Here is a 26530-nt window from a genome sequence, read left to right on the forward strand (position 1 = left end):
CAGTGGCAGGTGTGCTCAGAAGGGTGTGAGGTTTGGAAGGAGCTTGGATCAGCAGTGGGCAGGCAGCTGTCTAATCAAGTCTAGTATGCTGCTGTTGTCCAGGTGTGGCCAGACAGCTGCAATGTGTCTTGGATGGCAGGAGCAGGTCCTATCCCTGCGAAAAGCTTCAGGGGCACAGTGAGGTCCTGGGCCAGGGCTGCAGTGTGCCACATCGAATGGCAGTGAGGAGTAAATAGTAATGGCCAGGGTGTACACTGTCTGGAACAAATCTCCCCATTTCATACAGCAGGGACAGTCCTAGGAGAGAACGATGTGACCTGTGAGCATAAAACAGTGACCTGAGACTGCTTTCAGACATGAGCCTGGCATTCTGAGAATCCTTAGGGGACTTAACCTGTCATTTAGAATATATTTGCTTGTTGAAGACACCATGGCTTCAGGTGACTTGAAATGGTTGCAGAGAATTGCCTTGGTGTGACTGGATGTTTTAGTTTGGGAGGGTAGGCAGGGCCTTTGTTCTAGGGTCACGTGCCGTGGACATCGCTGTGTTTGGGAAGAGCAGCTTTGCTGCAAAAGAGCTTAAAATCCAAGTGAAAAAGGTGAACAGACACAGGGAACGGTGGAAGGATTGTTCACCTTCACTTTTTTTGAGTGAGCACCAAGGCACTGGGAAACACTGGCTTGCTGTATGTCCACCCAGGGAAGCTGCTTTAGGCTGATCCCAGGTCTCCTGAGTGTCATTCTAGTGCCACAGGAATATCCCCTTTTCAGCATGGCTACAATGGTGGTAGTATCTCTGCTGGCAAAAAAAACACCCAAACTTTTTCAGAAGTCAGCCTTTTTGATGCAAGAGCTATCCCATTTATTCAGCTGAGTGTGCAGCATGGAAACATCCTATTTTTGGCATATGGATGCAGACTAAAGTTAAAGGTTTGCACAAGTGTTGCATTATAAATCTCTTCCCTCTCCTATCAGTTCCATCTGCTTGTTTTCTGAACATAGTGCGCTTTTTCCCACCAGATTGTGGATGCCCTTTTGGTTTTGAAAGACAAGAATTTTCAGACTTACCAGTGTGATTCAGGAACTGTTAACTCTTCTGGGATGTAGATCAATCCTCTTTAGTTGTTGCTGGAAGTTGGTCAATGCACGCTGGTTGTTACAAAAGAGCAGAAAGAAGAAATGAAGTGTAAAGCTGTTGTTCACTGTGCATTTACAATAAAATTATTCCCTCTGTCTAGCCCCAAGGCAAACGAAAAATTATTTTCAATGGAAGACTTTGGATTTTCCTTGTGTTTATCACTTTTATGAAGTGTGCACCTGTTTGATGTGACCTGTTTGTTGTTCAGCAAACCTAAATCCTGTAACTGACCTTATTAAAAGAAACTAGGCCATCAGGTCTGGAAGGGACTGGTGGTAATTCAGAGGGATTTTATGCATTTCTTTCATGAATAAGGTAGTTGCTTGTGGATTAGGAAACATTATTGACAAGCAAACCATCACCTTTAGTAAAATATGCCTGTGAAAGAAGACCCTAGGATCTTATCTCTTGTTTGTTGCAGCTGGTAAGATAATTTTTTCACTGATACATTGTCTGCCCCAAAACACTGCAAAATGTTTCTCTCAGCGGTTATTAAGGAGATACTTCAGAGCTAAGGGAGAAGGCGATCCTGATCCAGAACAGCACAGAAAATGTCTGGCAGATATATCTAAGGAGTTTGGGACATAGGTCTCTTGCCCTTCACATACATTTGCCAGACTTGTGTCTGGTCACAAGCCTTGTTTTGTCTCTGTGGCTCAGTTCCCAGAAGATTGGGCAATGCGTGTACCCTTGGTTGGAGGAAATGGCTGCTGTGGAGGACAGGATCACTGCTGCTCCGTACATGTGTCTGGAGAAGTGGAGAGAGACCTGCCCCCTCCAGGACTTCTCCCCAAGTACTCAGCAGGGAAACAAGTTTTTCTTGCAGTTGAGTTGCGCATGGGTCAGGGCTGTGCAACTTGAAGAGCAAAATGCTCTCTTACCTCTATCTGGAAATGCTATGAATGGTTGGTTTTGTCTAGGTGATAACCAGTTTTGTGCTATGAATCTTACACAAAGGGAGACTTACATGCTTTCCCCACTTTTCCAGGTCATTGTATCTGGTTACCGAATGCGACTGCGAGATCTCTGCAATAGCTCAACACTGTCTGACTTTCTTACAATCCAAAATCAGACTGTGGCCATGGACGCTGAAGCCTTCATTTGCACCTTGCCAAAGGAAAAACTCCATGCAGCTGAACAAGCCTTCCGTGCTAACCTGAATCCTTTGAAGCCCCTTCAGGTGAGTCCACTAGTCCCACCTGTGAGACGCTATCATTGACACAGTGACATTTTCTAGGGCTTTCAGTCTAGGAATTCATTCCTGCATTTCCGGAATGAACTGTTCATTGGCAGTAAGAAAAAAGAAAGGTGGTCTTTATCACTGGAGCATGAACGACGTTGCTTCTTCCTGTCATTCTTACCCTTCGTGTTGCAGTGTGGTACTTGCGGAGCATAAATGTGTGTGGTCCACAGTTCAGTTTGTCGAGGAAAATATTTATGCTGTGTAGCATAAAAGTAGTAAACAGGCTCTTGGTTGTCCCTGTGTTTTGGTCAGGTGTTGTGTCTTGGGTGGAATGAGCCCAGATGTTAGACTGGCCTGTGCTGAGTGCTAAAACCATCACCTTCTGCCCTTACCATGGGGCCACTGAGTGCAGAAGTTTCTAGCCAGTGGCAAGCCACAACCTTTGAGCAGGTTTAATTCATACAAAGAAGAGTCAAGCTTTAAAGCCCTGTTTCCAAGATTGACAAGCTGAATGGATTTTGGAGCAAGAATTCAATGAACTTCAGGAAAATACATTATTTAGGTGGTGGAGGCTGGAGCAGACTTAGCTGTTTATCTAGGAAAACTCCAGTGATGCTTTGTTATAGGTCTGCAATATCTGGTAAAATACAAAAGTTTGAGGAAGCTAGTGCTGGAAGTATCAGTAGAGAGAAGGAGGGACCACAGAACCCACTCTGTTACCCACTAAAACAAACACACTATTGTCTGCTGTGGAAGAAAAACACTTTGGCTGTGTGAGTTTCCAGATTTGATGAGCCTTTCGGGACCGAAAGTCATGTAGCACTTGCTTGGCTTTGTCCCTAGTCAAAGAGGGTCATTATCAAGTACTGGAATCATATTACTCTTGTGCGCAGTACATAGTGGTCAGTTACTTCTCTCCACAGCTCATCTTCTTTTTCCACGTGTCCTCTATCTATATTTTTTCTTTCCTGCTGGAAGAGCAAGATAATCGTAAGCGTTAAGAGATGAGGTAACAGCACTAAAATTGTCCCCATAACAGAGATGAACTCTCTGAAAAGGAATGGCTATAAGCAGTTTCTTGTGTTCAGTTAGATGTATATGTATGCATTTACTTTAAATAATTCAGAGATGCTAGAATTTTGGGGACTGAAGGAGATGACAATAGCCAGGTGTAGTACAACTCAGTATTGGTCTTCTCAGCCCTCTGGAGACTCAGTCTTGCTTTTCTCCTTTATGGAAGTCTCTACAACTTAGCTGACAGAAGCAGGTACTGAGTGTATCTGTGTTGTTACATTTATATTGCTTGTTGGTGAAAGAAAGTAGTCATAAGCCACTTTGTGCCACTTGGCAACAGCAAAGTACATTAAGACATTATGTGCAGTTTTGGGGGAATTCTGAGAAGCTGGCGCATGGTCTTGGCTTCAGAGGAAAAAAAGCTCGAGTCCAGAAGCTCGAGTCCAGTTTTAAACCTGCTGTGTATTGTACACTGTCTTGTAAATGTCCACAGTTTTCCTCAGAAAAATGTCACAGGCTACCCTCTAGTTAAGCTGCTGTAATGCATCAGTGAGTGAAATAAAAACCAACTGGTTTCAGTGTGGCCAGGCAAAATGAATAAATTAACTCTAGGATCATGACCAACACGTTTGAAACTTAGTGTCTTTAAAGGCTAAAAAGTGCCTTGCCTTGCAGTAACATCTTTGAACAAAGAGGGAACTTTCTGTTCATGAACAAAGGAGGCTTTTGACATAGCTTATCATTAAAGGCACTGTGGATCAAATCTTGGACATGCACACTGACGCTAGCATGCACCGTATCTACTACAGAGCCTGAAAACCGATGCCAACAATTTGCCCAGAGATTTATTTTCTTTTTTTTTTGCTTAGTCCCCTTGATGTACTTCACAGCATGGCATTTCAGTAAGTAAAAGTAAGGGCCAAATCAAGTGCAGGTACAACAGCAATTCGGAGGCAGGTTTTTGACTCATGTGACCTGGGGCTCCACTGGTTGCAGTGTTGTGTGACTTATGGAGAGGCAGCATCTTAATATGATTAGGTCAATACAATTGGGTTGAAAAGGTCTTGCAGCTGTGTGCAAGAACTGTGTAAATTAAACACCAAGGTCTTGAATAGTAAAATGGGAGTTTTTGCCACTCAGGTATCTGGGCAGTAGAGTGGCTATAGTTTCTTGAACTATCTTAATCCACCTGCTTGCTCCTGCCCCTGTGCATTCCTGTTTGTTGTTCGCTCTGCAAGATGATGCAGTAAATTACATCACAGAATTGATCTGGATTAAAAGTGACTGACCTGATTGTGTGCTTACAAAAACATTTGTGCTGAAACATGAAGGGGAGGGTGCAAGATTGAGAACCCAATGGTCAGGGGCTGGGGGGGGGGGGGGGGGGGGCTGGGACCCTGACATCAACACCTGCTTCTGCTGGCTTAAAGTATGTGTGCACATTTGCAGCCTGAGGAAAACAGTAAGTGTTCTAGGTAACTCACAGCAAAACTACTTATTAGCAAATTATGGACAGAGCACAGTTTTAAAAAGGAAATTAAAGTGCGTGCATGGTGAAATGCATGAGCTGTAAATGTTGCAGCACTGTTAAGATAGATGATCTTATCTTCTTAGAAGAAATGCAAAAATGAAACACTTTTCTTTACATACCTGCTCATCAGTTCTGTTCAGAACAGCTTGAGCATTGCCCAAAGTGCAATAATAGTATGGTTAAGACAAGAAGGACTTCCAATTAAAATTTTCCACCAGGAATTCTAGCTCTGCCACTGATCATTTGTATGACTTCAATTTAGCCTGCTCTGTAGGATGAGAACACAGAGGCATGGTAGGGAGGTTAAATTGTGTCTCCTTATTCTTTAAGTAAGAGCCTATTTGGGGTGGGCTGTTTAGATCAAAACCCAGCAGAATATCTGGGAGTGATCACAGGGCATCAAGACAGAAGGTCAGCTTTACTTCTTGACTGAGTATTCACTCCAGTAGAAGCAACAAGTGTTTCAAAAAGACAAATTCCCTTTTCCAGGACCCATGTCAATCTTCATCCATTCTCTGAAGCCTTTTGGCCAACAATAAGTACTGCGGGGCATAGGACATCTTGTACAAGCCTCTTGTGGACATATCTTCTCGAGGTTTGCCTTGCACTGGGTGTAGTCAGACTGTGAGGCAGGAGAAGCTGGCTTGAGAACAACAGCAAAACAGTACCTCTAATTGCATGCACACAAATGTACTTTTAATCTTTCTCCGTGTGCTAGGCCAGCAGTTATCCTATGGAAGAACTACACAGTTTGGGAAAGGTTACAGGCAGCCCTGGTTAGCAAGAGCAATGGCAGTAAGTCAGAGGTGTCCCACTGGACTGGTGGTGTGATGGGTGGGGACTGTCTTATATCATAAAAATACCTGTCTGTGGGACAGCTTTCCCTCTGCAAGTCTCCACAGTTTTGAAAATGATAAGGGGAGAAGGTTAAATGACAATCAAAATTGATCCTGTGGGATTTCATCTCTGCAGCGCTGCCTAAGAAGGGCTTTACCAAACTCACTTCCAATGGTATGGGTCTGTAATAAGCCATAAATATGTTGTGACTTGTGTACTATAATGGTTCTTGAAGGAGTGTGGGTGAGCACATGAAAATCCAATTGTTTTTTCTCCCTTCGTAATAAGGGTGGTATTTTGTTATATGGTTAGCATGAACTCAGCATTGAATAATAAATGCATTCCAGTTGAAAAATGGCTTTAGAAAAGGTCTCTTAATGTAAATACATGCTGCAACTGAACTTTTGGCTTTCCTTGCTCTTTTGAGAGTGTTTTCAGTCAAGCACAATGATATCATGCTTTTAAGCAGCTGTACTTTCGGACTTCCACTCCCAGGAAACAAAAGCAGAAGCTTAGAGCACGTGACTTTTCTGCAAAGTTCAGTGTAAAGTTTCTGCTAAGATCAGTATAAAATTGTAGTAACTATTTCAAAGCAAACATGGCAGAGTGGTCTCGTTAAGCAGAAACAGTTAGCTGTATGATGCAGACAGTGGCTGAATTTTGTTACGACCTCCCAACACTTCAAACACATGCATTCTCCTGCATGTTAAAGAAACAGAGTTGTCCATCCCTTCTAGCAGGAGCTGACAGGTGGACTTATTCAAGGCATGTCTTAACTGTGCAGTCAACTCTAGTCATCTCAAGTATTTGCGTCTATTTCAAGTCTTGTAGCATGCACATATAAGCACACAGAGTCCACTCAGTTCAATCCGTACCTCAAGAGTATGATGATGTTGGCTGCCCCAAAAGACAAATCTAGATGAAGGCATGACTTGCCAGCCATTAACACAGTAATTGTACAGGGCAGTTCTGTTCAAAACCTGCTAGAACTTTGTCTTTCCACAGTGTGCCTAGAAAGGATGGGTGATGTTTTTGCTGCATTTCACTGGAAAATGAGTCATTGCCACCCTCCCATCCCCCAAGATGTAGTGCAGACACCTACTAAAGACGCTCTCACAGTGGGACCGATCTTACTGGAGCTACCTTGAATCTAGAGGGCTCTTATGAGTGTAACTACTTTACTTAATGAGCCACTGCAAAGAGTTATTTTCCAGGGAAATTCATGACATGCTCATCTGTACAAAGAAGACTGGCCACTTGTGACTGATTTTTGTCAGTCTCTGGAGGTACGACTTGTGAGAGGCTCCCTGAGTGGGCGTTAGGGTGCAAAGGGTGGTGGTAAAGAAAGCAAAATTCCCTCCATACCAACGGCATCATTGCAAATTCTGGTGAGAAATGAACTTGGAGTGCTCTGAATTTGTTAAGGAAGAAAGGTCAGCATGGTGGGGTGTGAAAGGATAGGTGGGTTCTTGGGTTCTCTTCACATTTTAGGGTAAGGTTTGCAAGCTCCTTGAATCACCTAAGACTTGCATACTGGGTCAGACCAAAGTTATGTTCAGCTCAATGTCCCCGGAGTGCCAGTCCAGCAGTGGCCCATAATGGAGGCCTGTGAAACAATGCAAGCATGGGGCAAGTATATAGTAACATTTCCTCAATGTAATGTCCTGTTGTTCAGTAGCTTGCAACTCAGACTTTCTCAACTACTGCTGGGATCTTGGAGTGTAATAGCACTTGGTAAGCTTTTTTTCTTTAATGAATTCTAAGCCTTTCTCAAACCCACTTTCAGTACCTTCAACATTGTATTGTATCTGCAGTATTTCTCCATTTTGACTAAGTTGTGTGTGAAGTAGCTCCTTTGGTTTGTTTTAAACTGATCTTTTCACTGGAAGCCCTCTAGTCCTGTCTGAGGTGCAGTGAGCAACTATCCGGTTCCCATTCTCCATGCTACTTGTAATTCTACAGACCTCTGTCATAACCTCTATTTGTCATTACAGGTCCCATTGGAAGAACTGTGGTCTACTGTTCTTCCTTCAGAATCCATTCTTGTCTTGAATCATACTTGTGGCCTTTTTCTGTACTTGAGTTCCTTCAGAGGTGGAGGATGCAAAATTGCACATAGTACTTGAGAACCAGGATTGCACTGTGGATTTATATTGATGTTGATCTGTCTTATCACTGTAATTCTAAGATCTCCCTTTCAGAGTGGTAGTAGCTAGTTCAGAGCTATCAAAGGGTATCTTAAGTTAGAACTGTCTTCTCCCTATGTATTTTACTTTGCAGCACTGAATTTTGCCTGGCACTTTATAAGTGTGTCACATGAGGCCTTTCACTAATCCTTTGCAATTGGCTTTTGAGTTTTCACTGTTCTGAACCAATTAGTATGATCAGAAAACTCTTCCTCATCCACCCTGTCCCTGAATCACCTCTCAATACAGTGAACAATACAAATCTGCGTAGAGCTTGATGAGGTATACGGAGCTGAACAAGCACATCTACTGTTACGCATGAACCTGGGGCTTTCTTGTTGCTGAAGTGGTAGTGCGGCTATGTAGTTTTGATACTTCCTGGCTATATTTCTTTAAATATGTCTTGAAGGTCTTAGCCTGTGGGGAGTTTGAATCGCTTTTCTTTTAGCCCTAATGATGTGTTTTGAATTATCTGAACCTTAAGGACTGTGTTTGGTAGAAATCCATAGAGGTTAGAGACACCCCCCCCCCCCCCCCCCCCCAAAGTTCACAACTAGCTTTGGAGCAGGCACTAACTGTGCACTCAGAAAAGTTAGTTGGGTCTTAAATGCACTGGCAGATCAGTGGAACAGTGCCCACTTACACCATCTGGCACTGACCAGGTCTTATCAGCCCCCAGCAAACCAACTAGAACATGTGAAAGCCTCCAGACTTTGCTTCCAGAAATTCTGTTAGGAAAGATGTGAAAATGAAAAACCTCAGCCCAAAAGATGTGTACTAAAATCAAGGGCCTTGGCTGTTCCTCTGTGTGTCACAATGCTGTAACTTTAGCATGCTTTCAAATGCTGCAATGTGTGGCTGCTAACATGAAATCTTAGGAAATCATTTTAATCTTCATTCCCTTGAAAGAAGGATTGTGTCCAAATGTTTCCTGTGCAAGATAGTCCAGATATATGAACACAAGGGAAAAAGAACCCCACAAACGAAAACCCAGGCCCACCACTTACACGTAAAGCAACTGGAAACAAGGAGTTGTCTTCAGTGTGACTCCCTGCCTAGAGCAAATAGTTTCCTGAAAGCTGTGCTTCTGGAGACCTGTCTGTCTTTTGTGATGATGGTGAGTGCTAGCTGTTTCATGGAAGCTGGTTGTTTTAAAATATACCCTTGGCTTAGATAAAAAATGTCAAGGCTTGATGGGAGGACTTGAGTGATGAAGATTATGTAGAATGCAGCAGGAGTTCTCTGTCTGAGCCAGCATCCGTGGAGTCCCATTGAAAGCTCATGTGTCTACCAACTGGTCTTTTCCTCCCATGTGTAGACTTTGCATCCCCTTCTTAGCAGTGGCTTGCAGGATTTCAGGTCTGTCCACATGCGGTCCTGTAAGCTGTGCTTGTTTTGTGACCTGGAGTGCAAGCCATCCTTTGCACTGTAAGTGTACATGCATGCATCTAGGATTTTATTGGGATGGTTCTGGTTCTGGCATCTGCATAGTTACCCTGTGAGGAAGGAAAGAGGTGTCCGCGTTGCATTGTGGGGCGCTGAAGCCCAGGGTATTTTAAGCACAAGGCTGCACAGAAAGCCAGCTCTGTCTTCGCCATCAACCATTTTGCCATGTAAACAGTCCTTACTACTCTTCTCTACAAGAATGTTTACAAGAGTTAAATTTCTTTGTGCCTTGCAGTGACTTCTAGTTTCCTTTTCTCTCTTCCTGCAGAGACGAATGTCTTTCAATTCCTCCTTGCGTGATCTGTCAGAAACTGTGGAAGCTTTGAGAGCGAGCCTTGGGAAGCTTGTTAAGGAGGTAAGGAGTGCATTCGTGTCAGGAGAACACATCACCGTGGTTGCTGCCTTAGCCTGCAATCGAGTACAAGAAGCATGAGGCTCCTTGGTGCAACTCAAAGTCAAATCCCTGGCTTGTTTTGAAACTTCCCCCTGTCCTACAGCTGTTCTCCCTCTGTCAGTAGAGGCAGCACGCACTTTGCAACCCCTTGGCACTTCAAGTTATGAACACCATAGGAGTTTATCAGATGTATGGCTAAAGATTGGGTCCTCGTGGGAGGAGCAGGAATTAAGATGTTTTCTGTGGGGTTTGCCTTCTCAGCAGTGGCACAGCTGTTGGGCTTGCAATACATCTGCCTAGCAGTGCCTTGCAAACTGCATGTGGAGGTTCGCCTCCTTTCTAGTTTTTTCACTCATTTGCCAACCATGTCAGTGTTGTTACTTGGTTGTATCTACCGGTCTCTGGGTGTGGTGAGGGTATGGCGTGTGGAAGAGGTGTTGTGGCTGTTCTAATCTAAATTAGTAGCTATAGGCTACCGTTTGCTCTTTGCCTAACTAGCTTTTTGGGGCAGAGATTGTTTTACAGTCTTTATGGGACGCTCAGGGCAACAGCATAGCAACACTGGCTGAGAGAGGCTCTGGCAAAACATAGTGATTTGCAGAGGCAAAGTGACATTACAGAGACTGCAAGTATTTGGTTTTGCAGGTGAAACCATGGATTAAGAAAAAAGCCCTGCATGCCTAGCATGAGCCAGAAGTCCCAAACTGGGGGGGTGGGGGTTTGAGCCAGGAACGTCTTAGCTGTCTTTTGGCTGGCTCTGGCTTTGAAGTGCTGCTACTAGGCAGAAACATTCTCTCCCTGAAGCAGAAATCGCAATCATCTAAACTAAGCAACGCTGCCTCCGCCTCCTCCCTTCGCTAGTCGTCCGCCTTTGCCTCAGAGCAGGAGAGCTGAGAGCCGTGAACGGCAGTAACCTCGGAGAGCACGCGCACGAGCGGGTCACTTCAGGTTAGCGTGCGCTCCACTCCCACGGAGGAGCGGCTGCCGGGAGCCAGCGCCGTGCCAGCCAACGGTTCTGGCACGCATCCCGCCCCAGGTCCCGCAGCCTGCCGCCGGGTCCCATTTACAGTGAAATTAAGATGATTCCAGGATCAGCTTCGGTTAAGACCGCGGCGGAGCTCTTGCTGCTAGCAGGGAGGCTGCCCTTCAGAGTTTGATTACAGCTGTTTCCCGTTATGTCACTTAAGCTTGCCTTTTTTCTTGACTGGGATAAAAATAATTGAAACCATGTGATATTCAGTTTGCTGATGTGGCCGAAAATGTCCCAGGGTAATGTGCCTTTTGCTTGGCAGCTGGTTTGGGTAGGACTACTTCTTATTCTGCCCTATTGCTGTGCAAACAAAGGCAGCTTTTTCCTCTGCGTACAGCGTGAGCTGCTCCAGATGGCTTGACCGAAAGTTACTTCTTATTGTCTGGCAGGCTGATTTCTGTGTGAAAAGGAGGGACTTGCTCCCTTGTTTCGAAGGGCAGCAGCTTGAGGGGGTGGAGAGAACTATTGTTTGTGCCATGTCTAGGAGCCTTTCTAGTAAGGAATTTTAATCAGAGAGTGGTCTGAACAAAATATTTGTCTGAGTGTGGGGATTGATTGGATCTGTGTCCCTGGGCTCTTTAAATCAACCTACGAGGGCAGATCAAACACCAAGAGCAAGGGCAACTATTGAGAAACACTTAGAGAGCCAGGTCTGATGTCTGGGGGAAGAAATAGCTCAGTAACCCTTCACACATGAGATGCTTCCTTCCAGTGGTGTGAACAGAGCAGCACTGCATGTCAGTTGTGAAGTTGCTGGGGCCAAAGATGAAACAAAGCTCCTCGCTCAAACTGTTTTAAAATTATATGTAAAAATGTGTTTCCTAATGCACTCCCTCTGCAAGATGGTTAACACCTCATATGTCCATGGGAATTAGCTGCGCTTCCTGTTTGTGTGCCTTTGCTCATATTAGGGAGTTTATGGTACTTTAGCTAAGCAGTTGACTTTTTGCTGAGGAAAAATCAGCTGTTTTACCTAAGATACTGAAAACTCCCCAAGGGGTCCTTTTGAATTGTACACTAAAACTGTCACACCTGCAATGCAGCCTTGGCCTTCTGGGTGGGGAATCATCAAATGCAGAAACCCACATGAGCATATGTAACCAACAAAAGCTGTTGTATGACTTTTTATTCATGTCCCATGATGCTAGTGTCCTGTCAGTCACCCTGAACCTGTGGAGCCAGATTGAGTGGCACCAGGGTGCAGACCAAGGCAGTAGTGAGGAAATGAAAGTACACCTGAAGCAGTCACTCTGGACACATGTGCTGGATGCCCAGGCTTTAGCTGTTCTCACAGCTGTCTTCCATTATACCAATGTGTCATGTGTTTTCAGGCAGCTAAAAATAGCGGCTCCTTGTGTATGTGACACATAGTGGCTGTTGTTTAGCATCAAGAATTTTTGTCCAGATGTTGGCACATCTAAAGCATGCACAGTGCTACAGATGAACACAGAGGGTCAGGCTTGCCTCCCAGTGTAAGGCCAGAGACTCTGGGTATACTTTCCTTGGGTGAATTTGGATTGAATTGTTCCAGCACACCATTGCTTTCTGCATTGTTGCTGGCTGGCTTTGCCAGCTGTCCTAGACTTTGATTGTCTGCATTTTATTTAAACAAAGGTTGCAAAACCAATACATAGTGAGCAAAACTGGCAGATAGTCTTTGACTGACTTCTCTTATTGTCTCTCAAAACAGGGCAGTTGGGCCACAGCATCTAAAATTTTCCGAGATGCAGCTGATGAGCAGTTGCAAATAGGTGTCTCAGCAGCCCTGCTTGCCCTTATTAGTGCATGTTGCTGTTCTGGGCAGCAGAGCAAGACTGTCCAAGTTAATGTCACCTGATATTTCAGTAGCAGTCAAGAAATCAGATCAAATGCGAGAAAAGATTTTAAAAGGGATAGAGAACCAGCTGTAAGATGTTACCGTGACACTATATAAAACTGTGTATTGCTCTCCTGTTCAATATGCAATACAGATCTAGGCCCTTCCCCTCCAAAAAGAGGTGGCAGAACTGGAAAAAGTTCAGAGAAGGGCAGTTAGGACATTTACAAGTGGAATGACTTTCACACAGGGAACAAGGGAGTAGGCTGGGACTTGTCAGCTTGGAAAAGAGATGAATTGGGGATATGACAGAGGTGTATAGAGTTGAGTGGCCCAGAAAAAAGAGATAGGGATTGAATGTACACTGTCTCTTCCAGTGCAAAAAACATGGCACCAAATGGAGCTTAGGTAAGTTAAGGAGAGGGGAGCAGAGGTTCTTTCCAGTGATGTGTTGGATGTTAAATACTTGCGAATGTTCAAAACTCTAGGAGTTTACCATGGAAGAAATTCATTGAGGGTTAGGAAATAGAAGTTCCTTGAGCTGAAAATAAGTGGAAGCTGGAAGGTTACTTGGGGGAAGTATCCTACATTCGTGCCCTTGCCTTATTATTTCCTAATGTCCACTTATTGTCACCATCACAGAGGTTACTGAGATAGAGACTTCTGGTCCGTATGGATACACCTCTGCTGATGTTCTTATATCTCCAGACAGGGAGTCTGAGAGCAATGCTCGAGTATAGCGTGAAACTAGTGCTCATGGAGGTGCATTGCTTTTTCCATTGTGGCGAGCTTGGCCATGCCTCTGAGTATGACGACATTAATGCAGTGAGTGTCTCCGGCTGAATGCCTGGTGCTTTTGTTCATGACATATTGCAGGTAGATGCTTATGCCAGACAAATGAGTCTGGAGGTACTGGTCATCCTGGCCAGTTGTGTGTTGTCAGCTCAAGCCTGGTGTCAGGCTGGCTGGGCAGGAGAAGGCTCCTTGCTGTGGTTGGCTGTGTGTACAGCTCATGCTGTGATCAGGCTCCAGGCTGCAGCTGGGCTTGTTTTCAAGGGTTTTCTGGGAATGCTGTTGACAATGGGGCAGGGAGATGCTGAGGCAGGGACAAGTGATACTGATCTAGGAGGTCAAACTGGCTGCCTGGTGTTAAATCAGTGGGGGCTTGCTGACCTTGGTGGGATTGTGCCAGCTGGGGCCTGCAGCTCATCCAGCCTGTGTCCTGTGAGCTGCACTCACTTTGTGTTGTTCCTTACTCCCTCTTCTGACTCGGTGCACTCCACCTCATCTCACCTGGTGTGAGGGAGCTCCACTGGAATGTGAGCTGTTGTGCAACCGGGAGGAGAAGTGGCTTCCACATGAGAGGGCAGGAACCACCCACAGGACTGGAGGAGAAAACTTAGGAGGAGAAACCTTAAGAGTAAAGAGCTTGGCAAGGATATGTTCCTTGTGCATGCACAGAAGAGACTTCCCTCTACGTTCTCCCACTGTAGAGGGAGGGGCAGGGGGGAAATGCACTTTCTCTGGTTTTTACTGTTGATGTTGCATTGAAGGGGATTCTCATCTGTTCAAAAACAGATGTGTGATTTGAAGGAGAGTGGCAAGATCTTCTCCTTTCACTAATCCTGTTCCTATCCCTGCTTCCACTCTCTTCTCCCATCTCCCCCTCCAGTTGCTGAGCATGAAGAGCTGGAGCGACATGAGGCAAGAGGTGATGTTCCTGACCAACGTGAATGCCTCAAACTCCTCTACGCAGATCTACCAGGCTGTGTCACGCATTGTGTGTGGCCATCCTGAAGGTGGAGGGCTCAAAATTAAATCCCTCAACTGGTATGAGGATAACAATTACAAAGCACTGTTCGGAGGCAACAGCACTGAAGACGATGTAACTAACTTCTATGATAACTCCACAAGTAAGTGTAACCCTGGCATGGCCTAAGGTCCCATCTGCTTCATGGTTGTCATCGCTAGTGTTTTCCAAACTTCCACAGAGGGACAGCATACCTTCCGCAGTTTCAGAAAGGCATGCGCGTGCTGCCTCCTGCACGTGCTGCCTCCTGCACGTGCCCCTAAGGCCAATGAGGTTATCAACGTGAAAGGGATTCCCAAGTGCCTTGTGTAGAGTCCACAGAAGGCTGTATATAGTGGACCTCCTTCAGGGGAGGGGGAGCGCAGTCATGTGCAGCCTTTGGAAATCTGGCCTTTTCTGGACAAATTTTGCTCTTGCCATGCAGTGGGGTTGTGGGAGTGGTGCAGAACTAGAAGTGTGGCTGTTAATGCTGGAGGCTACCTGGTTGCTCCATGTTTGCTGGGCAGACCATGGAGGCTTGGACTGAAAGGGGCTTTTTGTGGACCTTTGCAGTAGGGGAGGGTTTTTGTTGTCTGACAAATGCTGTGCTTTCAGCTGTCCTTAAAGCCCACACAAGTGGGGCATATGCCTTCTTCAGCCACTCACCCTTGTCCTCTCTTCCTCAGCACCATACTGCAATGAGCTGATGAAGAACCTGGAATCTAGCCCGCTTTCCAGGATTATCTGGAGGGCTTTGAAACCCTTGCTGATTGGGAAGATCTTGTACACTCCAGACACACCAGCCATAAGGAAGGTCATGGCTGAGGTAACTTTAGCTCTGTCCTCTGATATGTAGAATGAGGTACGTCCTCTGGCTGTGCAGCTTAGCTGCTCTGTGTTAAACTGGGCCCAAACACAAGCCTAGAAAGGGTTGCCTGCAAAGCACAGCCTCCCTAGTCTCTCACCTCCCATGCACCTGCTGTTGAAGGCTCAAGGAGAAAAGGCCAGGCTGAACTCTTTTTCTAGACTTGGCTGGAAGCTTTCCTGGTGGTGCCTTTTGATTATGCACAGGCTTTGCATCTCTGATGTGGGATATGGGAGTGGGGAAGACCTTGATAAGCCTTCAGGTGTCCTTCCTCTCCTCCACTGCAGGCTGGTCAGTGGATCCTTAATAATTTCCAATTGTGGTTTACTTAATGTGCTCTCTAATTCCCCAAGCTCCCTCAGCAAGACTCTTCTAGCACATGGGGAGGGGCTGCCTCTGTGTGCCCTTCATCTCCAAGGCAGAGTCATTCTCCACCAAGCCTTGAAAGGCAATGCTCAGCCACAGGCATTCACACTCCCTGTTGTTGTTTTCCTTCCAAGTGCACTTGATTTTCCCTAGTCTGGTACTTGCAGAAGCTGAGCTGCTGTTTGAATATAAGCAACACTCAGTACTTCACTGACAGGTCAATGCACCCTCTCAGCCTGTAGTGGATCTCTGCCAGCTTTTGGAAAGAACCTTCCTCTCCTCTTTGCTAACAGGTGAACAGGACGTTCCAGGAACTGGGTGTGTTTCGTGACCTTGGGGGGATGTGGGAGGAGATAAGCCCGAAGATTTGGACGTTTATGGAAAGCAGTCAGGAAATGGATCTCATTCGGGTCAGTATGCTGTCCTTGCCAGAACCACCACTGTCATCTTCTGCAATAAGTGATGAAATACATATTTTAGATGGTGCTTCAGTGCTGAGCTGGGCAGATAAATAGCATGGATGGGACCCCTTCTTGAAACACGTTGTGACTGTACCAATATTGCATTATGCTTAGCATTCCTTCCTTCATGTAACAATCTGCTGCAAACAGGAGCAGTGTGTGTTTAACACCCATTTCTAATCTACCTCTGTGGGGAAGTGGGCTGTTTCTTCCACAGTGTTGCCCTAACGCAGTATGAATATCTGGCTTGCAATATTTTTGTAAACTGGGGACCTGTGGGGTTGGTGACGTGTTCAGCTCCCTGTGCTGTGCACTTCTCCACAGCAGTGCTCTCACGATAGCAGGAAAGCAAGCGGTCATATACGTAGATCAGATCCTAGAAGGTGCCAGGTGGCCTCATGCCCCCTTGGGTACAGTAGGAATGGAATGGTTATCACACTAAAGCTGAACCTAGATGCCTGGCAGTAATCTGGCACAAATCTTGTAAAAACTTGATTTGGAGTTGCGTGGTACACTTAATTTAGTGCTTGGGTGTTCATGGGAGAAGAGCAAACATCACCCTAGGCCGATCGCTTCATAACATGCTATGCATACTAGACCATGAAAAAGGGTCTAGGAGTCTTGTTTGGATTTGGCATGCTTTGTGCTAGCCTGTTGGCTCCCTGGAGTATTGTGGCAGGTGTTAGACCTGTGTTACTGGGGCATTATCTGCTTAAGTGGCTTAGTTCACTGTTGCTTCACTCAAGTGCAACTCGGAGGGATGGATCTTTGCACCCCTGTGCTGATGTCTTTGGAAGCACAGTGATGTAAAACTGGGATTGTGCAACAGAGAAACAGTTGTAGAGTAGCTTTTCCTGCTGTCTCTGCAAGGCAGCTGGTTGGGTGTCATGGTGCAGCTGTTATACAGAGACTTCCCTGGGTCTTTTAAGCCTTGAAGTTCATTCCTTGTTTACCCCAATGTAATGCTGTGCTGAATAGTCTCTGGCCTGCCCTGTTGCACTTCCCCATCAACATGACGTACTAGAGGGTCAGAGACATCATTTTCATCACTCCTGTGCCTCTGTTGGCTTTATGAAAATTAATTCTGTAGATGTTGGCATCAGGGGGGTGAGAATCGGAGCCACCAACTGTAGATGGAACTGTTTGCTGCAGAGAGTGCAGACAAAGTCAAGGTTTGGATATTGGTTTGCAGTAGCGTCCTTGAAAAGTTAATGATGCTTTTTTTTTTTTAAATGAGCCTCAGGCTTTTCTGGTTTTGTATTTTATGCTTCTTGTTAACCCTGCTGGCTCTGTAGTTAATTCTTGATCTTTGCAGCAGTCTGGTCTCCTCCTCTGTATTGGCGTAATAGCTCATTTGTTCAGTTCACACAAGCAGGAGTACTTCACTGTCAATGCCTGGGCAGCTCCTGGGCAGTGTCACATTCAGTTTAGAGGTGCAGCATGGATCACTTGAACATGAATAGGCTGAAACATAGAGTTGCCTGTTTGTGTCTGCCTTCAAGGGGGAGGTCAGTCCTTTCCTGTTAGTTAGCTACTGAGGCTGCAATGCTGCTGGGTGACTGGTCATCACCTCCCAACTTTCTGGGTTGTGCAATATTGTTGGTATATTGCTTCCTGCTGGAGGGTAAAGTGTTTTGCTTGCCCATTTCTGGCACTTCCAGCTTGATGCTAATGTGGCTGCTAACTTCAAGGAGGGACAACATGTGCCCCTGGAGTTAAGGAGCTTTAATGTTGCTGCTGAATGTGATGAGGCTGAGCCCCTTCCCTGCAAGCATGGTGCCCTTCCTGCTGGGGAGGGTGGTGCGAGCCAACCTTGGGAGACCCACTGTGAAGAGAGTGCAGCCGATCCCTGTTTGCTCGGATTTCCCTTTCGTATGTTCTCCTTTGCCAGCTCGGCCTGTTCTGTTTTCACAGTTTGCGATGCTGTTTTTGTAACTGTGTGACCCATTACTTTCTGGTTTGCTGGTAACAGCAGCATGGGGAAGCTCCTCACCTCTCCGCTTCATTCTTTGTTCTAGCAGAATATCAATTTCCTGGTTTTATTGGTTAGGATTTTTACAGTTTTCTCTCCTGTGCAGGGCTTTTTTCTTTCCCCTACTTCAGTTCAACTGTGTCCTTTACAATTAATGCTCCCCTCCTGCTTGCCCTTACATTGTGTTCCCAGAGGACTGGTTTCTGTTTCAATGCCAGGTGCTTTCTACTTAGACTGTGTTTGTGTGGGGCATTGTGCATACATGTAGTGGGGCAACAGCCCATCCTCAGAAAGCTAGCAGTTAAACCAGGTGAAAAAAGCACTATCCCAGACAGGAGAACAGAGAGGCAGGACATTATGGCTGTACAGGGCTGCTTCAGCCAGCCCTGATGGTGCAATAGCAAAATATGTAAGAAAAGCCACCTGGCCTCTGGTGCTGATATTTCTGCTCAGCACTGTGGCAGTTCACCCACCAGCCATGCCACAGCCCCTCTCCATCCCAGCCGGGAGCAGAGGTTTGTTCGAATGCATTTCTCCTGCACACACATCTCTCTCTTCCCTGTTTTGCTGGTGCAAGACCTGGTTTGCATGTGCGGGTGCAGAGCTGTGCATGGCGCTCTGCTGCCCTCTCCTTGGGAAACGAGTGGCAGGACATGGAGGCAGCCACCCAGCCTGCAAAGCACACCCCATGGTGTAGCTATACCCGGGGACGCACATCCTTTCCAATGGGAGGGTAAGAGGAAGGACCCCATCGTGCTGATCTTTTCAGTATGGCAGAGGCCGTCTCCGTGCACCTTTTTAAAAGGCATTTTCCCTGGTAGTACTCGTTGATGAGAGAGGAGATCTAACATTAATTCTCAACAACTGTTTCTCCTTTGAAAACTAAATATGCACAGACGCTGCTAAAAGGCAAAGCTCTCTGGGATCTGTCCTTGCCGGCTTCCAACTGGACAGTGGAGGACGTTGCCCGTTTCCTGTCAAACCGTCCGGAGGACTTTGAGACAGCAAATGGCTCAGTATATACCTGGGTGGACGCCTTCAATGAGACAGACCGGGCTATCCAGACCATCTCCCGCTTCATGGAGGTGAGATCCTGCTAGTGTGGGCAAGGAGCTGGGGGAGGGCAGCAGCTGGGTCTCCACTCATATGGGGTGTTGCTGGAAAAGGAAGATGGATGTTCCTCAGTCCCTTTTCTGTAAACAACCAGGCTTTAGTAGGGCTGAGCGCACAGCATGTTAGAAAATATCATTTATTCAGGTGCCTAAATGTAGATGTAGGAACCTAACTGTAGGCCTCGTTCATGAAGCTTTCGCTTTGGCCATTGCACATGCTTTCCCACCCTGTTGTTACTCGGTGACTGAGAGCCGCTGCTTGCTTCAGGAGTGCAACAGCTCATATTTTGATCTGGGGTTTTAGCTGAGGACTGTAGTGAAGCTAGCAGCTGCTTTAAGCTGAGGAAGATAGAGAGAATAATGAAATTTGTTCTACTTGTTACTCGGTCATCTTGGCAGATGGGTGCAAACAGAAACAGACCTTGGTCTGTCAGGGGCCTGGTCCAAAGCCTTCATGTCTCTCCACTGATTTTTTAGAGGATTTGAATCAGACCTAGTTTATTGCTAACAGAGAAAATAAGACTGACTATGGAAATTGATGGGATCCTATAGCTAGTATTACAATGCTACCTAACCTCTTATCCAGAAAATACCTTTGCTGGGGTATTTCTCAGTGATATATGTTTGACTTGCAGGTGACCATCAAGCAGGAAAAAGTGACATCTCTAGCAATTTTCTGGGCTACCATGAGCCATTGCAAAATAGTCCAGTGCTGCAGCCTTTTCTTGGGCATGGCATTACTGTTGCAGAGTTCTTATTTTTTCTCTCTCAAATGTAAACAAAGTACCTTCTGGTTTGGTAACTTATCCCATAAGCGCTTCCAAATCTATCCCTGTCTAGTGTGTCAACTTGGACAAACTGGAGCCTGTGGCCACAGAAGTCCGGCTTATAAACAAATCATTGGAGCTTCTGGATGAAAGGAGGTTCTGGGCTGGCATAGTCTTCACTGAAATAGCTCCTAACAGCATAGAGCTCCCTCAACATGTGAAATACAAGATACGCATGGACATTGATAATGTGGAAAGGACCAACAAGATCAAGGATGGGTGAGCCCTGACATGCTGCCTTATGAACAATTTATTATGGGGGGTGCGGTGATGAGGATTTCTAATGGAAAGGTCTTGTTCCCTTTGTGCAGGTACTGGGATCCTGGTCCCCGTGCTGATCCCTTTGAGGACATGCGCTATGTTTGGGGAGGCTTTGCCTACCTGCAGGATGTGGTGGAACAGGCCATCATCAGGGTGCAGACAGGCACGGAGAAGAAGACAGGAGTTTATGTGCAGCAGATGCCTTATCCGTGTTATGTGGATGACATGTATGTATACAGGCTGCTTCAAAAGCTCACAGGAGGATTGTGGCTTGGGAGGCATGGGCTCTTGTGGCTCCTCAGGCACGGTTTATGTCCCTGCTGTCTGTGGGGGAGCAATCTCCTTAGTGTTCCTAATCCCTGGCATTAGGATACCTGCACGTAGGATTTAGAATATATAATGACTTGCAGAGTCCTTCCCAGGAGAAGGACTGTCTGCACAGGACTTTCACATACAGAGTGCATTCCTGAGATGTGCCCCAAACCTGATACAAGCAAAAATAACACTGGGAAAAAAGCAGAGACCTAGGCATGGGAGAGTGGAAAGAGGACAGCTGAGAGCAGTCCCAGGAAAGGCAGGTCTCTGCACCCGGTCTTCCACTCAGTGACAGTTGCAACTCCAGCTCCTACTGTGGGCTGCTGATGTGCTCTAGACCCATCAGCCTCACCTCATGGTGAGACACTGATTCTTTGTCGTGCTCTGCATATGGGCTGCTTTGTGCAGTGAAGCCTCAGCCATCACCATGCTCTGCTAGCCCTTGAGTGGTACCTGAAGTTGCATTGATGTTTCTCACTCTGTTCTCCTGGCTCTTCCTTCCTTCTCTCAGATTTCTGCGTGTCATGAGCCGCTCCATGCCTCTCTTCATGACTCTAGCCTGGATCTACTCAGTGGCTGTGATAATTAAGGGCATTGTGTATGAGAAGGAAGCCCGGCTGAAGGAGACAATGAGGATTATGGGACTAGACAACGGCATCCTTTGGCTAAGCTGGTTTATTAGCAGCCTTATTCCTCTCCTGATGAGTGCAGGCCTGCTGGTGCTGATCCTGAAGGTGGGTTGACTGGTTTGGTCTAGAGCCTTGAAAGCCTGCTAAGCAGTGGTCTGCACTGTCACACTGGGGAGGAGTTACTGGGTGTGGGTTGATCAGCACCTTCTTGGGAACAGGGTTTTGGAACAAAACAGGGCTGAGGGGCTGTAGCAGATTCAGTGCTCTTGAAAAGGTGCTCTGGTACTGCCCCACTTCTGGGAAGGCTGTTGTGCAAATTGCAGCAAGCCCAGCTTCCCCTGAGCAGCAGCTCTGCAGACCTGCTTGTACTAGAGCCACCTTGGAGAGTCCTTTCAAAGTCTGATGCACCTGTTTTCTTGACAGATGGGGAATCTGCTGCCCTACAGTGACCCTAGTGTGGTGTTTGTTTTCCTGTCGATCTTTGGTGTTGTGACCATCCTCCAGTGCTTCCTCATCAGCACCGTGTTCTCCAGGGCCAACCTGGCAGCTGCCTGTGGGGGCATTGTCTATTTCACGCTGTACCTGCCTTATGTGCTGTGTGTTGCCTGGCAGGACTATGTCAGCTTCTCACTTAAGATTTTTGCGGTGAGTCTTGAGGAAACTCGGGGTACTGGGCCTCCACCGGTATGGCACTCAGCGGCTCTCTATCTGGACACTGATAACAAAGTGGGGAGGTGGCAATGGGAGGATAATTTTCCGGTGTAAGAGACTATCAGGGCTGAGCTTGGTGAAGAGGTTGACTGAACCTGCTAGGAGCTGCTGGGAGGGTTTTGTTGGCTTTGGTACTAGAAGTAATTCAGCCAGACTAAGCTGCATTGATGTCTGTACACTGTGATGCTGTACCACCAGATTTGCAGGCTGAAGGAACCAGCTGCCTTTCCTCTGCATAGCACTTCTTACCTGTCTGGAGAGGGTGGCTGTTAGTGATCTCTTCTGTCACATGAAAGCCCAAAGAGCAAGGGAAAGAAAATAGGGAAACAAACGATTCTGGGTGGTGGTCCAGCAGGGACTTCAGGACTTGCTTGCTTGTTGGAACCAAGACTGAGTCTGCTACTCCCTCTCTGCAGATAACGGTCATGCTCCTTGGACCTTTGATTTTTTTCCGTAAGGTTTCTGGACCATGTCCCTTAGCCTTGTGCTAGAGCTGAGCTGCCCAGCTGGAGAGTAGCTGTGAAAAACTGAATGCATGTTCATGCTTCCCGTTTTCAGAGCCTGCTATCTCCAGTAGCCTTTGGCTTTGGTTGTGAGTACTTTGCACTGTTTGAGGAGCAGGGAGTTGGTGTTCAGTGGGACAACTTCTTTGAGAGCCCGTTGGAAGAAGATGGCTTTAGCATCACCACATCTGCTGTCATGATGATGTTCGACACCTTCCTGTATGGGGTCATGACCTGGTACATTGAGTCTGTCTTCCCAGGTGAGGTCTCCTTCTGAGGGAGGATCATGTCTTCACAATTTTAAATGGATCCTTTCACCCTACTCACTTGCCAAGGTGCAAATTTGGCCCATTTTTGAGCAGAGCTGCAGAAAGGTCATGGAGGAAAACCACAGACCAGCATCACAGTAAAGCTGTTGTTGCTAATAGCAGTGACTGTTGCCCAGCACAGAAGCTGTGCCCCATTGTGGCAATGGCTGAGCTAGTCCCAGAAGCTTTGCTGCACTTCCGCTGTTCCCTTCTCTGAACTCCTAAGTCCACAGACCCTGCTGCAGGGAAGGAGTTGAGAGTATCGGCACCACATGTGGCTGCTTAGTACCTTCCAGCACGGGGCTTTTAAGCCTAAAGTGAAATCTGGGGAAAGAGATGTCTTGCCCCTGAAGTCTGGCAGTGTCTTCATCACAAAAGATCTCCTCTTAGTGCTAACTTAGAGGCTCACTGGGAGTGGAGTACTTCCCTTCTTGTCCTGAAAGCTAATATGAGAAAAGGGACAGATGCAGTCAGGCTCATGTAATGCTTTTCTCTTTAGGCCAGTATGGGATTCCCAGGCCCTGGTACTTTCCTTTCACAAAGTCCTATTGGTTTGGCGAGGAACCACAGGACAGGCAGCACCCTCATCCTGACCAGAAGGGGCCTTTGGAAGGTAAGTGCTGGACACGGAGCCTTTCTGCAGTGAAGTGTTATGGTCTGCCTTTTTGAAAGGAGAGTCCAAGGACAGCAGGACTGGCATGGCTAAGTTGAAATTGGTCATCCCTTTGTTATCACAGTTTGGGTATGCTCATCAGGCGGGTGAATCCAGATAAACCCAAGGTACTTTGCCCACTTGAGTGCAGGTGGGTACTCCAGCCTCACGGAGTTGAGAATTCCTCCCATTTTTTGCCTACCCTGGTAACACTCGAGTTCTTCAACTCCCAAATGAGCCCAGTAGAGAGAAAAGAGCTAAGGACAACTTCTGTGGAAAGTTCCTGTCCCTGAGGAAGAAATGTGGTCAGTTCTTCATATAGCTCATTTCTCCTTGGATTTCCACAGATCTGGGGGAATGCGATGTTTGTTACAACTCCCACGCAGTTGCTGTTAAAACCTATCATATCTCTCTCTATTTTGCTCTGTTTTCTTCCAGTCTGCAAGGAGGAAGAGCCTACGCATCTGAGCCTTGGTGTTTCCATCCAGAACCTAGTCAAGGTTTATCGTGATGGCAAGAAAGTTGCTGTAGATGGTCTCACACTGAACTTCTATGAAGGACAAATCACCTCCTTTCTGGGACATAATGGAGCAGGGAAAACCACTACCATGTAAGAACAAAATGCTTTAAGACAGTGGGAGAAGTGACTCTGAACACTGTGGTTCCTATCAATATGGTAGAGATAGCTGTACAACTGCAGTGTGCAAGCTGATGCAGACTGGGGTGCTGCACTGATTTCAGTGAAGCTCTGCTGATTCACCCTAGCTGTGCAGCTGCCTCAGAAGATGCACAGGTACAGGGGACTGAAACTGGAGGTGGTTCAGGTTGAGGCTGTGTCAAATTAATTTGCTGGCAGCATTTTTTAGTAATGCTATTTGTGATTCTGACTTACCAATGTAAGGAAACAGGTTGGGACTGAAAGGATGAGATGCTTTTAGAGGAAAAAATATTTCCCTCAGTCATGTGGGTGTGCTTTGATCACTATTAAAACCATTGGAGCTGATTTTTTTTTAAATCCATTAGTGAGATGTTTCTCAGACTACTTTTCTGATGTGGGAGTTCTCCAGGGCTTCCACCCACTCTTCGTTCACCCATCCTGGCACGTGCAACAGCTGTTTCCTAGTGGTGGAACTTGCTTGTCTGTTGTGTTTGTCCTTCAGGTCCATCTTGACTGGCTTGTTCCCCCCAACCTCGGGTACAGCCTTCATCCTGGGCAAGGATATCCGCTCTGAGCTCAGCACCATCAGGCAGAACCTGGGTGTCTGTCCGCAACACAATGTGCTGTTTGACTTGTGAGTAGCATCTGTGAGACGCAGTGCTGGTGTTATCCAACAGACATTTGGGTTCTTTAGGAGACAGTAGTGTACTTTCAGCTGGGATAGTCCTGTCTTTGTGTGCATGGTGTGAGACGGTGGGGTGGTGTGAGATTGGTATAAGGACATTCTGTTTATTAGCATGTTCGTACATGCCTGTGAATTATGAGCAAGAGCCTACACTTTTGTGTCTCTTTAAAGAAATCTATTCCATTAAACTTAACTAGGCCAAATGTTTCCCCAGTGCCTAGTGGTTTGGGATGTTTGGGCTACTCTGTCAAGCACCCTTAAAGGAGGACTTTTTTACACTGGTGCTCAATAGCCACAACCTGAAATCAGGCCCAAGCTAAGCGCACCCAGTCTGTAGCTCCTTTCTGAAACCTCAGCCTTAAAAGATGTTTTCCCAAGCAAAAAAACATGCTTGCTATAATGCTAATGCAAGGGGTGAATCCCAATATCGTGCTCTCAGCTGTGCCCTGGGCCTTCTCCTGTTCCCTAGGCTGACTGTGGAGGAGCACATCTGGTTCTACGCTCGACTCAAAGGGCTGCCAGAAAAGAAGGTGAAAGAGGAGATGGAGCAGATGGCAATGGATGTCGGTTTGCCTCACAAACTGAAAGCTAGGACAAGCAAACTCTCTGGTAGGTTCAGCTGCTTTTACATTTCTCAGCTGCTTCCTCAGCCCCAGAAAAACTCTTGAGTTTCAGAGGCTGCATCATGGACCTTGGTTGGATCCTTCAGTTAAATATAGACTACCACACAATTAAGCACTTAAGGAAATCAGTTACTAACTAAGTACCTAATCAGTATATCTTAGTAAACTTAACAATCCTACACTACCTTATGTTATCTAATGGCCATGACAAGTCACTCACTTTTTCTGGGTATTTTGTACTTGTTTCCATCACGACATAGTCCAGCTACATATGATATGTGTTCTCCAAATGCTTACTAACATGTTTGGGTTTTATGGGTTTAGGTGAGAGTGGCTCAGACCATAATCTCCAAGTCCCTTGGTGTTTGTGAACCGTATGTGCATTTCTTGTGCTGACTTCTGCTTCCTCACTTGGTGTCCTGGAGTGTCCTTCCCCTTTGTTCGGGAACAGCAGGATTCCTGTATGAGTCTGTACCAGATAGTTGAGGGACCGAGACTCCTTTGTTTCTGACTCAACTGTCAGCACAGACTGCACATTTGACCTTGAGAAGGGAGAGCAGATGGCCACAGGTTGGCTTTATTATTGAAGATAGGAATATGATTCCTTGCTGCTGCCTCTGGCACACTTCCTTACTGCATTCTGCACACTTCCAGCGTCCCTTGCCGCTGCCTCTGGCACAGGAGAGGTGTATTTTGGGGACCTATTTCTGCAGCTCAAGCTCTGGAGGCCTGTGCTCCAGATCCTCAAATATGGTTAGGCCTCCAAGCTGGCGACTTGCTACTGCTGATGTTGAGATAGTACGATTCACTTGTGGAAGGGCTTGCAAGGTGTGGTTTCCTCCAGTAGGAGGAGAGATGGACTCCACTGAGGGAAGACCATCCAGATGAATTGTCCCCTGTCCTGAAGGTGATGGGACCCTGAAGGCCTGAAACAGTAGCAGTGCTTGGTCTTTTCAGTATGCAATTCTGCTTTCTTTTGTAGAGCTCATTATCTACTATGCTGCAGCTATTGCTGTTCCCCTCATCTCTGCCTCAGCCTGAACACCTCTTTCTTCTTGTACCTGTCAGGCGGCATGCAGAGGAAGCTTTCAGTTGCCTTAGCCTTTGTTGGTGGCTCCAAGGTTGTCATTCTGGATGAGCCTACAGCTGGAGTGGATCCTTATTCTCGCAGAGGGATATGGGAATTGCTCCTGAAGTATCGGCAAGGTATGTGGTCTC

The 26530-nt window shown here is 46.5% G+C and overlaps 1 protein-coding gene across 3 annotated transcripts in view; it reads left to right on the forward strand.

The window, feature by feature from the left end:
* The window catches only part of ABCA1 (ATP binding cassette subfamily A member 1), a 97446-nt gene that overhangs the window by 48757 nt on the left and 22159 nt on the right, over positions 1 to 26530 (forward strand). For all 3 annotated transcript variants that reach the window (XM_072859896.1, XM_072859895.1, XM_072859897.1), the window contains 16 exons: positions 2127 to 2318; positions 9604 to 9690; positions 14248 to 14488; positions 15051 to 15190; positions 15889 to 16005; positions 18925 to 19113; positions 19981 to 20186; positions 20279 to 20455; positions 21055 to 21277; positions 21596 to 21817; positions 22442 to 22646; positions 23194 to 23307; positions 23785 to 23956; positions 24507 to 24638; positions 25159 to 25298; positions 26381 to 26518. In XM_072859896.1, the coding sequence (XP_072715997.1) occupies positions 2127 to 2318; positions 9604 to 9690; positions 14248 to 14488; positions 15051 to 15190; positions 15889 to 16005; positions 18925 to 19113; positions 19981 to 20186; positions 20279 to 20455; positions 21055 to 21277; positions 21596 to 21817; positions 22442 to 22646; positions 23194 to 23307; positions 23785 to 23956; positions 24507 to 24638; positions 25159 to 25298; positions 26381 to 26518 (2695 nt within the window). The remainder of the gene's footprint in view (positions 1 to 2126; positions 2319 to 9603; positions 9691 to 14247; positions 14489 to 15050; positions 15191 to 15888; positions 16006 to 18924; positions 19114 to 19980; positions 20187 to 20278; positions 20456 to 21054; positions 21278 to 21595; positions 21818 to 22441; positions 22647 to 23193; positions 23308 to 23784; positions 23957 to 24506; positions 24639 to 25158; positions 25299 to 26380; positions 26519 to 26530) is intronic.

The sequence above is a fragment of the Ciconia boyciana genome, chromosome 4 (assembly GCF_034638445.1).
Source record: "Ciconia boyciana chromosome 4, ASM3463844v1, whole genome shotgun sequence".
Taxonomy (NCBI): Eukaryota; Metazoa; Chordata; class Aves; order Ciconiiformes; family Ciconiidae; genus Ciconia; species Ciconia boyciana.